The sequence below is a fragment of the Magnolia sinica genome, chromosome 9 (genome assembly GCF_029962835.1).
Source record: "Magnolia sinica isolate HGM2019 chromosome 9, MsV1, whole genome shotgun sequence".
Taxonomy (NCBI): domain Eukaryota; kingdom Viridiplantae; phylum Streptophyta; class Magnoliopsida; order Magnoliales; family Magnoliaceae; genus Magnolia; species Magnolia sinica.
Genome location: NC_080581.1, coordinates 29,642,348 through 29,656,796, shown reverse-complemented (window position 1 = coordinate 29,656,796; position 14,449 = coordinate 29,642,348). Strand labels below are relative to the sequence as shown.

The following is a 14,449-nucleotide window of genomic DNA, read 5'->3' as shown; positions in this document are numbered from 1 at the left end:
AGGCAGTGTCTTTAAAATGTTGGCTATCCAGATGTCATTGTCCTTTCTAGATAATGCGCAATAGTTAAGCCTCAATTCAAATTTAAAAATCACAGGATTTAGACCTATCAATAACTCGGTGGGGTCTGTATTCTCGACTGGACAAAGGGGAAATAAAAAATAAAGAAAAGAGAGGGTTTTACTGGAAGGTGGACAGTCACAGAGGGGGAAAAGTAATCGGAGAATCAAATCCGGTCGGATAGGATGAAGGAGCAGGGAGAGGAGAGAAGAAATAATCAGATTTTTGGTGGAGATGGGGCTGGCAGCGTTGGAAGGGGCGTCTGTTTTAAAGCAGGGGCATTTTCGTCATGTACAAGGGCGTCCGTACGCCTGGGGAGTATTCTTGGCAACTAAAAAGAAATGGGCTTAAAAAGGTTGTGGGCCATATACTGGTCGTACAGTTGGAAATTTCTCTTTATGTTCTTCACTTGGTTAGGTATGTATGGGAACAATGGACTAACTCAGATTATCAATGAAAGTGTTTCCGCTTTGGTTTATGATGTGCAGTAGTGTATGGATGTTCTCATTTTATCACTCTCAATCTCCTTCATCATGCATCTCAGATTGATTCTGTCATTCCTCATCCCAAGCATGAAAATGAGTTAGGCAACCATGAAAACAATGGGGCAAACTGAAATATAAGCGGGACAAACTAGAAAAATAGCGGAGCAAATTGAAATATGAGCGAGGCAAACTAGAAAAACAGCGAGGCAAACTGAAATATGAGTGGGGCAAACTAGAAAAACAGCGGGGCAAATTGAAATATGAGCGGGGCAAACTAGAAAAACAGCGGGGCAAACTGAAAAATGAGCGGGGCAAATTGAAATATGAGCCGGGCAAACTAGAAAAACAACGAGGCAAACTGAAATATGAGCGGGGCAAACTAGAAAAACAGCGGGGCAAATTGAAATATGAACAGGGCAAACTATAAAAACAGCGGGGCAAATTGAAATATGAGCAGGGCAAACTAAAAAAATAGCGAGGCAAATTGAAATATGAGTGGGGCAAATAAAAAAACAGCGGGGCAAACTGAAATATGAGCGGGGCAAACTAGAAAAACAGCGGGGCTAACTAAAATATGAACGGGGCAAACTAGAAAAACAGCGGAGCAAACTGAAATATGAGTGGGGCAAACTAAAAAAACAGCGGAGCAAACTGAAATATGAGTGGGGAAAATAAGAAAAACAGTGGGGCAAACAAGAAAAAAAGTGGGGCAAACTAGAAAAACAGTAGGACAAACTAAAATATGAGCAGGGTAAACAAGAAAAACAGCGAGGCAAATGTCAGGTCTCGTTTGTCCACGTCATTTCCAAGGACTCAAGCTAACAAGATATGCTGAATTTTTCTCTCCCAAATAGACTACGTGCTATGCTACATGACTTTTTAAAGGAGTAGTCCTATATTTTAGCTTAGTTTTTTAAAGAAAAAAATGAAGTTCTTTATGATGAATAATCACGTATATAATTAATAAAATCATAGATAACAAAAATAAGTCCTATATTAAAATATAATAAACTAATGTAATAATAAAAATATTAGCACGTAATGGATTGACACGTAATTGAAATAACAAACTAATGTAATAACAAAAATATTAGCACGTAATTGAAATATGATAAACTAATGTAATAAGTCCTATATTGAAATATAACAAAAATAAAGTTCTTTCTAGTTTTCCCCGCTCAATTTCATGTTTGCCCCACTCAATTTCTAGTTTGACCACAAAGTGATTGAAATTGACCACGAACTGAATAAAATGGATTTTCAACCAATGACCTGATGGAATCTTGGAAAATAACTAGGTTGATTGGCTAAATTAGCTTCTCCTACCCCAAAATCATATGTGGTAAGTTAAGTAAATTATTCTAGTTTAGGAGATATGCTTATTAAATAAATAGACATAGAAATGAATTAAAAGATAGAAAAATATTTTTATATACTTATATATACATATTTACATAATTATGTATTATAGAAAAATGTAAGGGGGAAAACGTTCTCCATGTAAAAAATAAAAATAATAAAAATAATAAGAAAAAAGAAAAAAAAGTGCATAGCACTACAGTTTTGGCTACGGTTATAATCTGTAGCGATAGACCCAACTTTGACCCGATCAACCGGGTCCCAACCCGGTCAACCTGAACTCGCTAGATTCATTTTTTTTTTCCTTCTTCTTTTTCCCCTGTTGTAATCCCCACCGATTTTTGTGGGTCCCATATGAGGTATGTGTTATATCCAAACCGTCCATCTATTTGGCGAACTCAAATTAAGGCTTGAGGTGAAAAATAAGACAGATCTAGCTATCAATTGGACCGCACAGTAAAAGGCAGTGGGGAATTGAACGTCTACCATTGAAACCCTTTTAGGGGTTACACAAGTTTTGGATCATTATGAAATTTGTTTTTCTTCTTCATCCAAGTCTTTGTAACCCTATGAATGAACTTAGATGGGGAGGATTTCTCAGAAACATCACAGTGGGCTCCACCTGAGTTTCTAATGGTTGACGCTCACTCAACACTGTTTCCTGTAATGTGGCACAATTGAGATTTGGATATACCTCATTTTTGGTCTCATACCATAAAATGATCTGGAAAAATATATGGACGGCGTGGATGAAAAGTATACATCATGGTGGGGCCCACAGACCACCGACCGTCCGCCATTAGCTGGTGGCAAGGGGAGTACCGAATCCGTTTCCGTCAAAAGGAGTGGTATTTTCGTCCTGAAATTCTGACTCCGTACGAGGAGGTCCAAGTGCGTATTCTAAGTTTGTATTGCTTCATAAAAACTGCTGGATAAAAGATGGGGTCCACAGTCGTAAATTTCTCCTTCTTCAATCGGCTCTCTCTCTTTCTCTCATTATTAGATAAAGGAGAGAAATATCTCTTTCAGTATTAGATAATAGAGAGTAATGGGAAACGCGTCGTCGATGCTGACTCAGTACGATATCGAAGAAGTTCAAGAACACTGCGACAATATCTGTATGTTTAATCTCTCTCCCTCTTTCTCTGATCCATTGGTTGTACGGATGGTTACTACAACCGTCCATCTGGTGGGCCAGTGTAGATAAAAAAGCATATGGTAACTACAATTATGGCTGTCTATTTGTGGCCTTCAATCGGATGGCTGAAATAGAAAACTGTCAATCATCGAGATTTAGAGTACGGAGCCGATTCGTTTATTGTACGGCGAGCTTTACTGGCGATGTATTGCAACGGTTCATTGCGCAAGGAGCTGGAAAGCTCTTCTTTCTGTTATAGGGACTGCTAAGGAATTTCCTCACTTCTGCCCTACCGGCTGATGATCTGGACCGTTCATCTTGAATATCCCACCATAGATGGGTCCAATGTTGAAAATCTCATGAATTGGAGATTTTTACCGTCCATACAACGTTGGAAACTACTTTTCTGGAGGGTTGCCACTAGCTTGCCTTTCTATGGAGTGGAAGATCTACTGCAAAGAGATTTTTGCCATGTGATTGATTTATAGTGGGACCCAGATGAACGTCTTGATCATCACGTGGTAGGGCAGAAAGAGGAAACTGCCTTAACATTTCTCTTCTATCATTGTCTCTCCCTTGTTTTGTAAATACAAAGTTAATTCAGTTCTTCGGGGTGGTAAATTCAGTTTCGCGGCAAGAAATTGTGTCATTGTATCAGAGATTTTGTCAACTCGATCGAAGTGCGAAAGGATTTATATCTGCAGATGAGTTCTTGTCTGTTCCTGAATTTGCTGTCAATGCCCTGTCTCAGGTACTAGACAACCCTCTTATATGTTTTCATATTTCTCTCAATTATACATTTGTATAGAAGTGCTAATACAGCACGTACCTGCATGTTTACACATAGCACACATAAGAATTCCGGGTCGCTTTTCCACTGGGCCCCACCATGGATGATGTCCCAAAGCCCAAAAATCAGAACAGTCTGACAATACTAAGTGCTTGGATGAACTCTCTTAATTGAATGTGAACGGTTGCCTGAGATTGTTTAAACCGTTGCGGTTTTCCCACAAGACTCACTTCCTATCAAATGCCTAGAATCATCCGAAAGGTGTGATGATTGGGCTTTGCATGAGAAGTAAATTTCCATTGAACGGCTACTTCCTAATTTTAAATACTTGGAAAAATCATTTCAATTTGGTCATTTCCTCTTCATAGAATTGAATTTTCACAATTCAGTATGGTTTTGCATCCACACAGCTTTACACATTGCATGTGCTTATGGTCAGTAGTGACTTTGAAATATAATATAGAATTTTCAGCTGAAATTTGAAAACATTTTGTAGATGGTTGTCAATTTCCCAACTTTGATTGATGAAGCATGATGCATTTTGAAGGAAACAATTTATAATGTTTGGCTACACCGAACAGCCTGGTGGGCCTCATGTGGATGGGGCATGCTGTGAAAATCTCCAATGTTGGGATGATTCTAACTCCTAATTGATCAATTGGACCCATGTTTTTCTCTTTTAGTGAAAGCTGTTGATTGTAACCTTCCATTTTGTGAGCCACCAATCAGATGGAAAGGGTTGTCTGATGGAGGGAATTTTGGCCGTGGCTCATCCATGATGGGGTTCTACTAGATGAATGGTTTAAATTACCAGATGGTGGGCCCAGAAAAATAAAAAGCCCAGCTAGCTTGCATTAACATCGTAATATAATATATATTTTTAACTTGTTCAGCATCTCGCAGAGGTTTGTCATTTTTGCCACTTTTCTCTTAATCTTTCATTGGACAATGATGATGCTTATCAAAAAATTGCTGGCAGGAGCAGTTTTCTGCCTTGCCTCATATCTGACTCAGTAACCAGTTGTAGGTAATCATATTTAAAGAATCGAAACATGTGAGGAGATGCAGCTGGCCTGATTGACATGGCACTTGGATAGACCCATCTATCTGCTCAGGGGTTGCTGTGTTTTACAACATAGCTAATAGAATCTTTCCTCTTTTAGTTTTATCACATTGTAGCTCACTACAAGAAAATTGGGTGAAACTGCGGATGCGGTTAACCTTTGTTGGCACCCGGGCCCTATATATATATATATATATATATATATATATATATATATATATATATATAGAGAGAGAGAGAGAGAGAGAGAGAGAGAGAGAGAGAGAGAGAGAGGAATGCTCGGTTTCACGGTTCGTACGTCATTACGTGCGAACCTTGTTATCAAACGTCGGATAAGGCAGACAATCTGAACGAAGGCGCTCTTATGCGCAAGTTTGAAAGAGCGAGCTTACTTCTCTGATCTCTCGCATGCCTCTTCACCCTATTCTCTAACTCTCCAATGGATGCAATGGAAGCCTTTCACATTAAGTTTTTCCGTTGGGATGCTAGGTAGGTCCCACCTAGATGCTAGTGATAAATCCACGCCGTCCATACATTTTTATTTTATGATATGGACCCAAAACTGAAGTATATCAAAATCTCAAGTGGGCCACAAGGTGTTGATTGAACTCTCACCATTAAAAACTTTATAGGGCTACCAAATTTGATATTTGTTTTTTGCCATAATCCAGGTCTTTATGACCTAATCTACGGGTTGGATGTCAAATAAACATCACGGTGGGTCCTAAAAAATATTTAACGGTGAGAATCATTATCACTATTGCTTCCCGTGGTGTGGCCCACTTGAGCGTTGGATCTACTACATCTTTATACACATGCCTTAAAATGATTTGACATAAGGAATGAACAGTTTAGATAAACAAATACATCAAGGTGGGCCTGCCCACAGAACTGTCCGTTCGTGGCTAGATAAACTGATATTTGTTTTTTATCTTCATCCACGCCTACATGACCTTATGAATAGGTTGGAAGGTAAAAAAAACATCACGTGGCCCTTAGAAAGATTTCAACGGTGGGTGTCATTATCACTGTAGGTTCCTTTGGTGTGGTCCACTGGAGATGTGGACCTACTTAATTTTTTGTCTCATACCTTAAAATGATCTGAGATAAATGATGAACGGCGTGGATAAAACACTTAAATCATGTTGGGCCCATAGAGCCCTGCCCGAATGGATTACCGTCCGGGCGGGGGTAGGATGCAATCCGCGTCCCCATGCAAAAAGGCTTTTGCAGGAAATCCGCTCATCTACAACTGGGAACGTGCGGGAGCTTTGAGTGGCCACCGTGATGTATGGGTTATATCCACACCGTCTATGCATTTTTTTAGTATCATTTTCACCTTGATAAAAAAAATAAATCTGGTGGGCCTTAGCAAAGAGAAAATGCAAATCAAGAGAGGATATTGTTTTCATTTTTCATGGCCCACCAAAATTTTGAATCAAAGTAAAAATTAGGCCAAGGAGGTTTCATGAGGTTCTGCTTCACGTGGACCATTCAGATTTTGAAGTCACATCAAGTATGATGACTTCTCAAAAAAAATTGCCCGAGTCCCGTGTGCGCAGCTGATTATTCCGCGTGTGCAGAGGGGACGGGGATTGCGTACTTCCACTGTCAGTCTCCATCTAGGAATGGGCAGCAGCTTTGAGTGGTCATGTGACGTATGGGTTTTATCCATACCATCCATCCATTTTTCCTTATCATTTCAGGGCATTATCCCAAAATTGAGGCAAATCCACATCTCAAGTGGACCACACCACAAGAAGCAGCGATGATAATGATTCTCAACATTAAATATTTTTTAAGGCCCACCATAATGTTTATTTAACATCCAACCTTAGACTAGGTCATACAGACATGGATGATGGTAAAAGACAAATATCGGATTGATCCAAAACTTTGGTAGCCCAAGGAAGTTTTTAATGGTGAGATTTCAATCAACACTATTTGGCTCACTTAAGATTTTGATAGGAGTCTCGAACACAAGACCTCCCCACTCTGATACCAATTTGATGCAGAACAATTAACCATTTACTCTAAAAGCTCGAACTGTTAAAGCATAGCGAATTAATCCCTTTATCTTATAGCCTAGGCCCCACATCTCATTGGTTAGGACCTCGACTAAACCCCCCTCATGGGCTCCAAATCACATGGGTACGGCCTCACACGGGCCGCCCCACCCACAGTGTGTCCCTGCATCCCAAAGGCCCCACTCGAGCCCAGTGTAAAATGCACATTAATCACCCCTGGTGAGGAGTCTCAAACACGAGACATCCCCCGTGGGCCACGCCCAACCCGAGCGTGACCCTACATCTCATAGGCAACCCCACTTGAGTCCAGTGTGAAAATGCCCCTACATTGTCACACCATCCATACCGTTCATAACATCATTCGTACTGGGAGAACTGAGAACACAAATATTTAGCCTGATTGAAAGCTTCTTTTGCACCACAAATATTTAAACTGTGGTCACTAAATATACAATGTTTCCTCTCATACGGACCACTTTGGTTTTGGATACACCTCATTTTTGGTCCCATGTACTAAAATGACCTCTCAAAATGGATAAACAGTGTGGATTTATCACTAACATCTTGGTGAGACCCACCTTGCATCCCAGTGGAAGAACTTCTTATAAAACGCTTCCGCCGCATCCTTCAGAGAGTTAAAGAATAGGTAGAAGAAGCATGTCAAAGATGGAAACTCGTTCTCTCAAACTCGCACGTAAGAGCGCCTTTATCTAGACCATCTACCTTATCTGACGATTGATAGCAAGGTTCGCACGTAATGGCGTGCGAACCGGAGAGCGCGTTTATTTAGACCATCTACCTTATCTGACGTCTAGATAAAGGCACTTTTACTCGCACGTAAGAGCGCCTTTATCTAGACCATCTACCTTATCTGACGATTGATAGCAAGGCTCGCACGTAATGGCGTGCGAACTAGAGAGACGCAGGTTCGCACGTAATGGCATGCGAACCGGTGAGTGGCTAAGTGTCTAAGTGTCTCTCTCTCTCTCTCTCTCTCTCTCTCTCTCTCTCTCTCTCTCTCTCTCTCTCTATCTCTCTCTCTATATATATATATAAACCAAAAAAACTGGCCTTTACCGGCAGTCAAAACCACTGGCAAATCCTTTGCCCGTGGTCAGCTAACAGCTGGTAAAGCCTCGGTTGGTAAAGGCTTTACCGGCGGTCAGGACCTTTACTGACGGTTGTGCTAGGCGCCACTAAATCGTTAGTTTTTTGCTACACTACCAGAAAATTGGCCAAAAGCTGCAGATAAAATCCGTAGCTATAGAGGTCACAGCCACCGACAACCCGTAGCCATAGAGAAAATCTTTCTTATCAAAAAGTTTAAAAAATAAAAAATAAAAAAAGAAAGAAAGAAAGAAAAGGTGACCCACATGTATCCTAGATTTTATTTTATTTTTATTTATTTTTAACACCAGTCTAAGCAGCTAACATACCTTGGTTAATGTCAATGATCTCCTTGTTGCCAATGATTGCCATTGTTTCCAAGGGACTGGTTTCTTCTATCGATCTTTGGTAAGCTGTGTAGCAGTAACAAGCATCAGCACTAGTATTTCGGAGTCCTTCAGCAAGTTCAGGCCCTCAATGGTATTGAGGTTCACCACCTGTGAGTGGAGATTCTCTATTTTGTCTACCAGAAGCTCAATCTTCTCACCATGGTCCAGAACCTGCACAAAGGGAGATTACAGTGGGTTTATGTTGTTCTGCACATCACAAGATTTAAATAATTTGGGGGCTTCAAAAGACAGGGCTGCATGGAGGACACTAATCTTGGCATTTGCATGAAAACAAGCTGGCTGATTTCAGAATGTGATGAGACATGTTCAGAGTCAGTTCAAAGAACACAAGAGATAACAGATATTCATATAGAATTCTATAAATACAAAGTATCTACTACATAGTTTGTAATGATACACATCTGATAAATTACAACTTTTAGCTGTTCAGAAATCCAGATTGTCCAAATTGCTGACCCAATTGTAGATGAAGCTATACATCACTATCAGATCTTGTGGGTTTGGTGGTATCATAGGTCCCCACAAAAGAAAACAAAACTAAGGGAAAAGTGATATAGCTTTTGATTACTTCTTGTCACCAACAAAGTCAGTGAAAACCACATCATCTTCAATTAAAAAAATAAGCAGTCGGTGGCCAAATATCAAGTTATGAGCTTACCAAGCAATATCAAGAGCAAATCTCAGAGCTTTATAAGGCTGTAGACGTCCTTTCTTTTGAAGGTAATTTGCCAAATATCCCTGAAATCCACCGAAGTACAAGAATCCATATGGTTTAATGACATACATAAATGTTACCTAGACAATGCAGTCTTCAAAATAATATTTTAAGTGATGCCATATGTATTATCAACATCGACGTTAACAAGTAAAATGTGTGGGGAAACTGCAATAGAATGGAATTATGGGATAACTCAAAGAAATTAAAAAAATTTAGACACGAAAGAACACTACCAAGCGAACACACTTCTTGTTGTAATTAATACAAGAAGACAGCCAAGGCATGCTGATAAAGCCTTTATTCAAAATCTGCACAAAAAGCAAAAAAATCACGGGCACAAATATTTATAAAATAAATGTGAATTGTTATAAATAGAGTTCTAGTAATAAAGCCTCTATTCTCTAAGTTGAAAGCAATCATCTGAAATTGAATAGAGAATAATTAAGAAAAAAAATAAAGATAAATGGATGTGCCTCTGATCATATTTTTTTCGTAGTTATAACTCAAAAGTATATTTAAAGCCATCATAGGCACTTCAAATAATTCAAGCACGAGCTTGGAAATATCATCCACACCTAGATCCATAGCTCAACTGGCAGACTGAGTGGAGATACCTCATTTCAACACTTGAGGTCTTGGTATCGATCCCTAGTGGGGGTGGCTAACTTGGAGTGTGTGTACTGACATGGGTGTGTACTAACAAGCTAACACACCCCCCCACCCCCCCCCCCCCCAAAATAAATAAATAAATAAATCATCCAAAGTCGAAACAAAACAAGAAATTATGATTCAAAAACAAGACATAATTTTCCAAATTATTAAGTCTTGTGTCCTTGCCTCTTGGATCTCAACTAAGAATGAAGTTCATGTTTCATCTCATGGCTGCTACAGAGTTCTACGGTAAAAAACAAGCACACATGTGTAAAGAAGCACACAAGTACAAAAGTACAAGTTCATGTTTCATCTCATGGCTGCTACGGAGTTCTACACTCCAAAACAAGATAGCTCATAACCTTGCGAAGTTAAAACTGCAAATATGCAAGCCTCTTTGTATTCATCTTTCCCCAACAACTTCTGTCTTGCTTCCATCAATTTTCAAATAATGTTCAACAGAAAATTTTATTGGGGTGCTGTCATAAAGTTCCTCATACTTACACATGGCATCCATAAAGCATGATGCACTTTCATACTGTAGCTTCTGTGCACTTGAGATATTCCCAATTGCATTGCTTACAGAAGGGAAGCAGTCTAGGGACAAAACAAAAAATCAGTTATCAGTCAAATGTATAATCCTCTTAGCATTATATCATTAAACGAAATGCAGACAGAATTATGAACTTTACCCCCATGAACGCTGATGAAGTCATCATCTGAGTCAGACTCCTGAATACTAACAGAGTCAAACCACGATTCCTCTTGGCATATTACTGCAAGCATAAACTATTTTAGAATCAAGCCTCTACTTCCACTTTCAATATCTTGGGTCAATAATTCATGAGAGTGGAGAGATTGAGAAGGATGTTTGCCCATAGAATTCTAACATTAAAAAATGGAGATGTGCCTTTGGAGTTTTATATGATCGCTGTGTACCACTCAAACTGAAAGAGAAATTCTATAAGATGGTTAGAAGACCAAGCGTGCTTTATGGGACAAAAAGTTGGGCAACTAAGGAACAACACATCCATAGGATGTGTGGCGCTGAAATGAGGATGTTGAGATGGATGAGTGGCAAGACAAGGAATGATAGAAATAGAAATGAATGAATTGGAGGGAACTTAGGGGTATCACCAATAGGTAACAAGATGAAGGAAAGTACACTTAAATGATTTGGTCATGTGCAATAGAGACCAAGGACTGCAAATAATGATAGAAGTCCTAATGCATTGGAATCACCATAGAAGAGCATATAACATGAATTAATAAGATCCCATTCAATGAATGAATGCACAAAAGATACCAATAAAGCATTCAACAATGATAAGAAACTAACTTTATGAAGGAGTATAACCTTAAAATTGCACTAATCAGATAATGCTAATATTTCCTCAAGTTACCATGAAATGTACAATTAGAAAGAAAATGGAAAGTAGCTGAATTTGGCAGGCCAAATCAAAATGTTAGTATCTTATGATCTGTGTGATTTCCAAGCTACACCTCGTTCACAACAGCACCTAGTTCAATGCTATTTCTATTCAATGAATGAACTAACTCCCACCAGATCGAAAACAGCAGATCTCTTCAAAGGAACAATCGAAAGTGAGATTCAACTATCAATTAAAGAGTAAAAGGAACAATCAAAAGTGAGATTCAACTATCAATTAAATGAAACGGAACAAATTCATAGCAGTAAAACATTAAGTTTCAGTAGATAAAAGAGATGTTTGCTCACTACTTGGAGGTTCTAGCCGCACAGGCACCTCCGCATGTGGCTATGCATGCTAACTGGGCACGTGCATATGACATCCAGGCCACGTATCACGTGGAAAACAGTGTAGATTATCCAGCCAAAAGCCAGTCCGGAAAACCACTCAGGCCAGCCCCAAATGAACAAAAACATTGGACAGTCGTTTTCAAGGCCATCTATTCTGCCTATTCCCGTGCAGCTGACCTGACAGTTGAATAGCTTGAGTTTCTGGCTAGATGATCTACACTGGTTCACACGTGATACACAGATAACATTTTCCAGGTTGGCATGTGGAGCCCCAAATAGAGGTGCATGTGGACCAGTGGAGGATACATGAGGGGTTAGCAAACCTCCAGTCTCAGGTATGCTGATGGAAATTGATTTCATCATGCATTGAGAACATAATGTTCTTGCATGATTACTTGCTGATGACAGGAGATTCAACTTGGCATATAAAGATAATAGATACAAACATTGTCCGAGTCCTTGAAAAGCCCTCATGATGACAGTTATAAACAACAATGTAAAATTCGAAATCAAAGGGCACTTTCTACCAATTATCTTGAAACTGTATTTCGGTTCTGTTCTGTTCTTTTCTTTTCTTTTTTGCTGCTGCTAGTGGTTGTGGCAGGTTGCAGTGAGACATTAGACATACAGTTGATCTGATGGGTCCACCATGGATAGGAATGCCTCAAAAGTCTCTCATATTGGAAAATCCTAGCCAAATCTTTGGCCTTTTTGCTATTGAATGTTGTCTTTAGCTATTTTTTTTTTCTTTTCTCAGCCATCTTTTGACTGATCACAGGTCTAGGGGTTGTACGATTCTCGTGCGATGAGACTTTTAGGGCATTGCCTATTCCACCTGTACAGATCAAGGCTGAGAACAATGCATATCCTTGAATCATAGTCATCTAAGCCATATCCTAACTGATTGAGGTCGGTCGCATGTATCCTTTTCATGTATATTTTTGAATCAAGGACCATATAATTGCTTGTCAACATTTGGTTGGGCTTAATTTTCTTTCATCTTTTCTATTCCAGTTTTCAGCTCCCTTTTAAGTAACCCAACTGTCCATGGCATCCAAAATTGGGCCCACTGCCAATTGCAAATTTGTATGAAGTCCTCACATGATTCTTCATATATGTAAACAAAAATAGTTCCTCATATACATATCTAGGTAGGTTTGCAATCTCTCACAGAATAACATTATAACAGAATCAACTTGCCAAAATTGCTATAAAAGAAAATGTTGATCATCAAAATCAGATGAAAGCTAACTTGGGACCAGTGTAACCCATCGTAGCCCCCAAACCTCCATTCAGCTTCAGCACAACAAGCTTGTCAAGAAGTTTCTTAGTCGCGGAAAGATCTGCACTTTCATTGATTGTCTGTCGCAGCATTTCAAAAAATACTTCTACCAAATTATCAATATCAGAAGAATAATGCAATAAAGAACTAAAAGATTTTCCTTTTTATATTGATAATTAAAAATTGCATTTCCACTCACCAGATTTTGTTTCCACTAGCGTACATTTCAATTAAATACAGAAAACATGAAACCAGGAGATCACGTTCATGAGTCGGTGCCAAGCTATCATAATGAACGATGACTTCATATGTCGGAGTAGCTGGGTCTTACTTCATTCAATTTATTGCGCTTCTCCATTACCATATAACGAGGCAGAAAGAAAAATCCAATATATTCAAGTCAATGCCATCCATGCTTAAATTCTTTGTCACAAACTCATTTAATTCTTGATTGTAGTATCAACATATTTAAATCATAATTTTAAAACTGTCTTTATTTCTACATATAAGACTGTTGATTTAGAGAGACTATGGGACCATTGAAACTCCATTAGTTGAAAGGTTTTTGTCTTCCCTATGTTGTTGAAGATCTACTAGGTTCAGCATATATTTCATAGGCCACAAAATGAAGATCACAAGACAATCTTACTCACTGTCAGAAATTTACTATGATATCTAGAGACTTAGAATTTGGATGATGGAAAGTAGAAAGTGTGTCAATGGATCCCTTACATGCGCATGTTGGCTCAGCTGAGAATTCCGACTAGGATTAGGGATCAGATCTAAAAACCTGCTGTCCTTACAAGATAAACACTGCATTCCACTGAAATTATGTGTTTAATTGGGAATTCAGCAAACTATAAATGTAAGAGACCACATACAAACCTGGAGTATACTTCGAGTTATTTTGACAAACAATCAGTTGTGTATGCTATCTAAGATTACTTGTAAGCATATGAAAACAAAATAACTGAAAACCAAAACTTACAGACAGAAGATCAATTCCTGCTGGTTCAAGATCTGGAACCACAGTTGCCAAATCCTGCACAACAAAAGTGAGAACAGACATTCTTGTAAGACCCTCAGAATCAATCCAACAAAAATTTCAAGATGTCTGCATGCATGATATCCATAGAACAAGGAGACGTATCCAAAGCTCCATTGCCAGAAGAAAGAGATGTATCAGTGGTGCTAACTGATGGCTGAGATGAGTTAAGAGCAGAACTGAGACACAAGTACCAGAACATTAGATGAGACACATTCAGTTGACAAGGCAGTTTTGGCAACAATTGACTGAAAATTCCAGTTGTCCAAGGTTCATCTGCAGGGGGCGCATAACTTTCAGGAAGTGATGATGTTGTTTGTACGCCTCCCACTCCCTCAAGCTGCCCCCATCTCTCTCTCTCTCTCTCTCTCTCTCTCTCTCTCTCTCTCTCTCTCTCTCTCTCTCTCTCTCTCAACTGTGCATTTGATTTATAGTCTGCATAGCATTCTATAAATGATCATGGAACAGCTGTCCAAAGTCCACCCACACAAGCCTATAGAGATAGGTCAGTGGATGTTGTGGTTTACGGTCAGATG

General features: G+C 39.1%; 1 protein-coding gene, 1 long non-coding RNA gene and 1 other non-coding gene across 8 annotated transcripts in view; 1 reads left to right on the top strand and 2 right to left on the bottom strand.

The window, feature by feature from the left end:
* The first annotated feature begins 2,876 nt into the window (after positions 1–2,876).
* LOC131254791 (uncharacterized) overlaps positions 2,877–14,449 on the top strand; it is a 107,010-nt gene continuing 95,437 nt past the window's right edge. For 5 of the 6 annotated variants that reach the window (XR_009175878.1, XR_009175877.1, XR_009175879.1 and 2 more), the window contains exons 1-2: positions 2,877–3,020; positions 3,667–3,791. Coding sequence is in view for 3 of the 6 variants with exons in the window: in XM_058255512.1 (XP_058111495.1) it covers positions 2,951–3,020; positions 3,667–3,791 (195 nt within the window). In the remaining 3 variants the exon portion in view is untranslated. Of the gene's footprint in view, positions 3,021–3,666; positions 3,792–4,857; positions 5,071–14,449 lie in introns of those variants that run through there. The other variant, XM_058255509.1, reaches the window with a different exon arrangement.
* LOC131254794 (uncharacterized) lies at positions 9,182–14,211 on the bottom strand. Its single transcript, XR_009175881.1, has 3 exons — positions 13,857–14,211; positions 10,499–10,582; positions 9,182–10,403 (listed from the first exon to the last, which is right to left on the bottom strand). It is a non-coding gene; the product is annotated as an uncharacterized LOC131254794 (long non-coding RNA).
* On the bottom strand, positions 9,622–9,692 carry LOC131257263 (small nucleolar RNA Z267). The gene has a single exon (XR_009177271.1). It is a non-coding gene; the product is annotated as a small nucleolar RNA Z267 (small nucleolar RNA).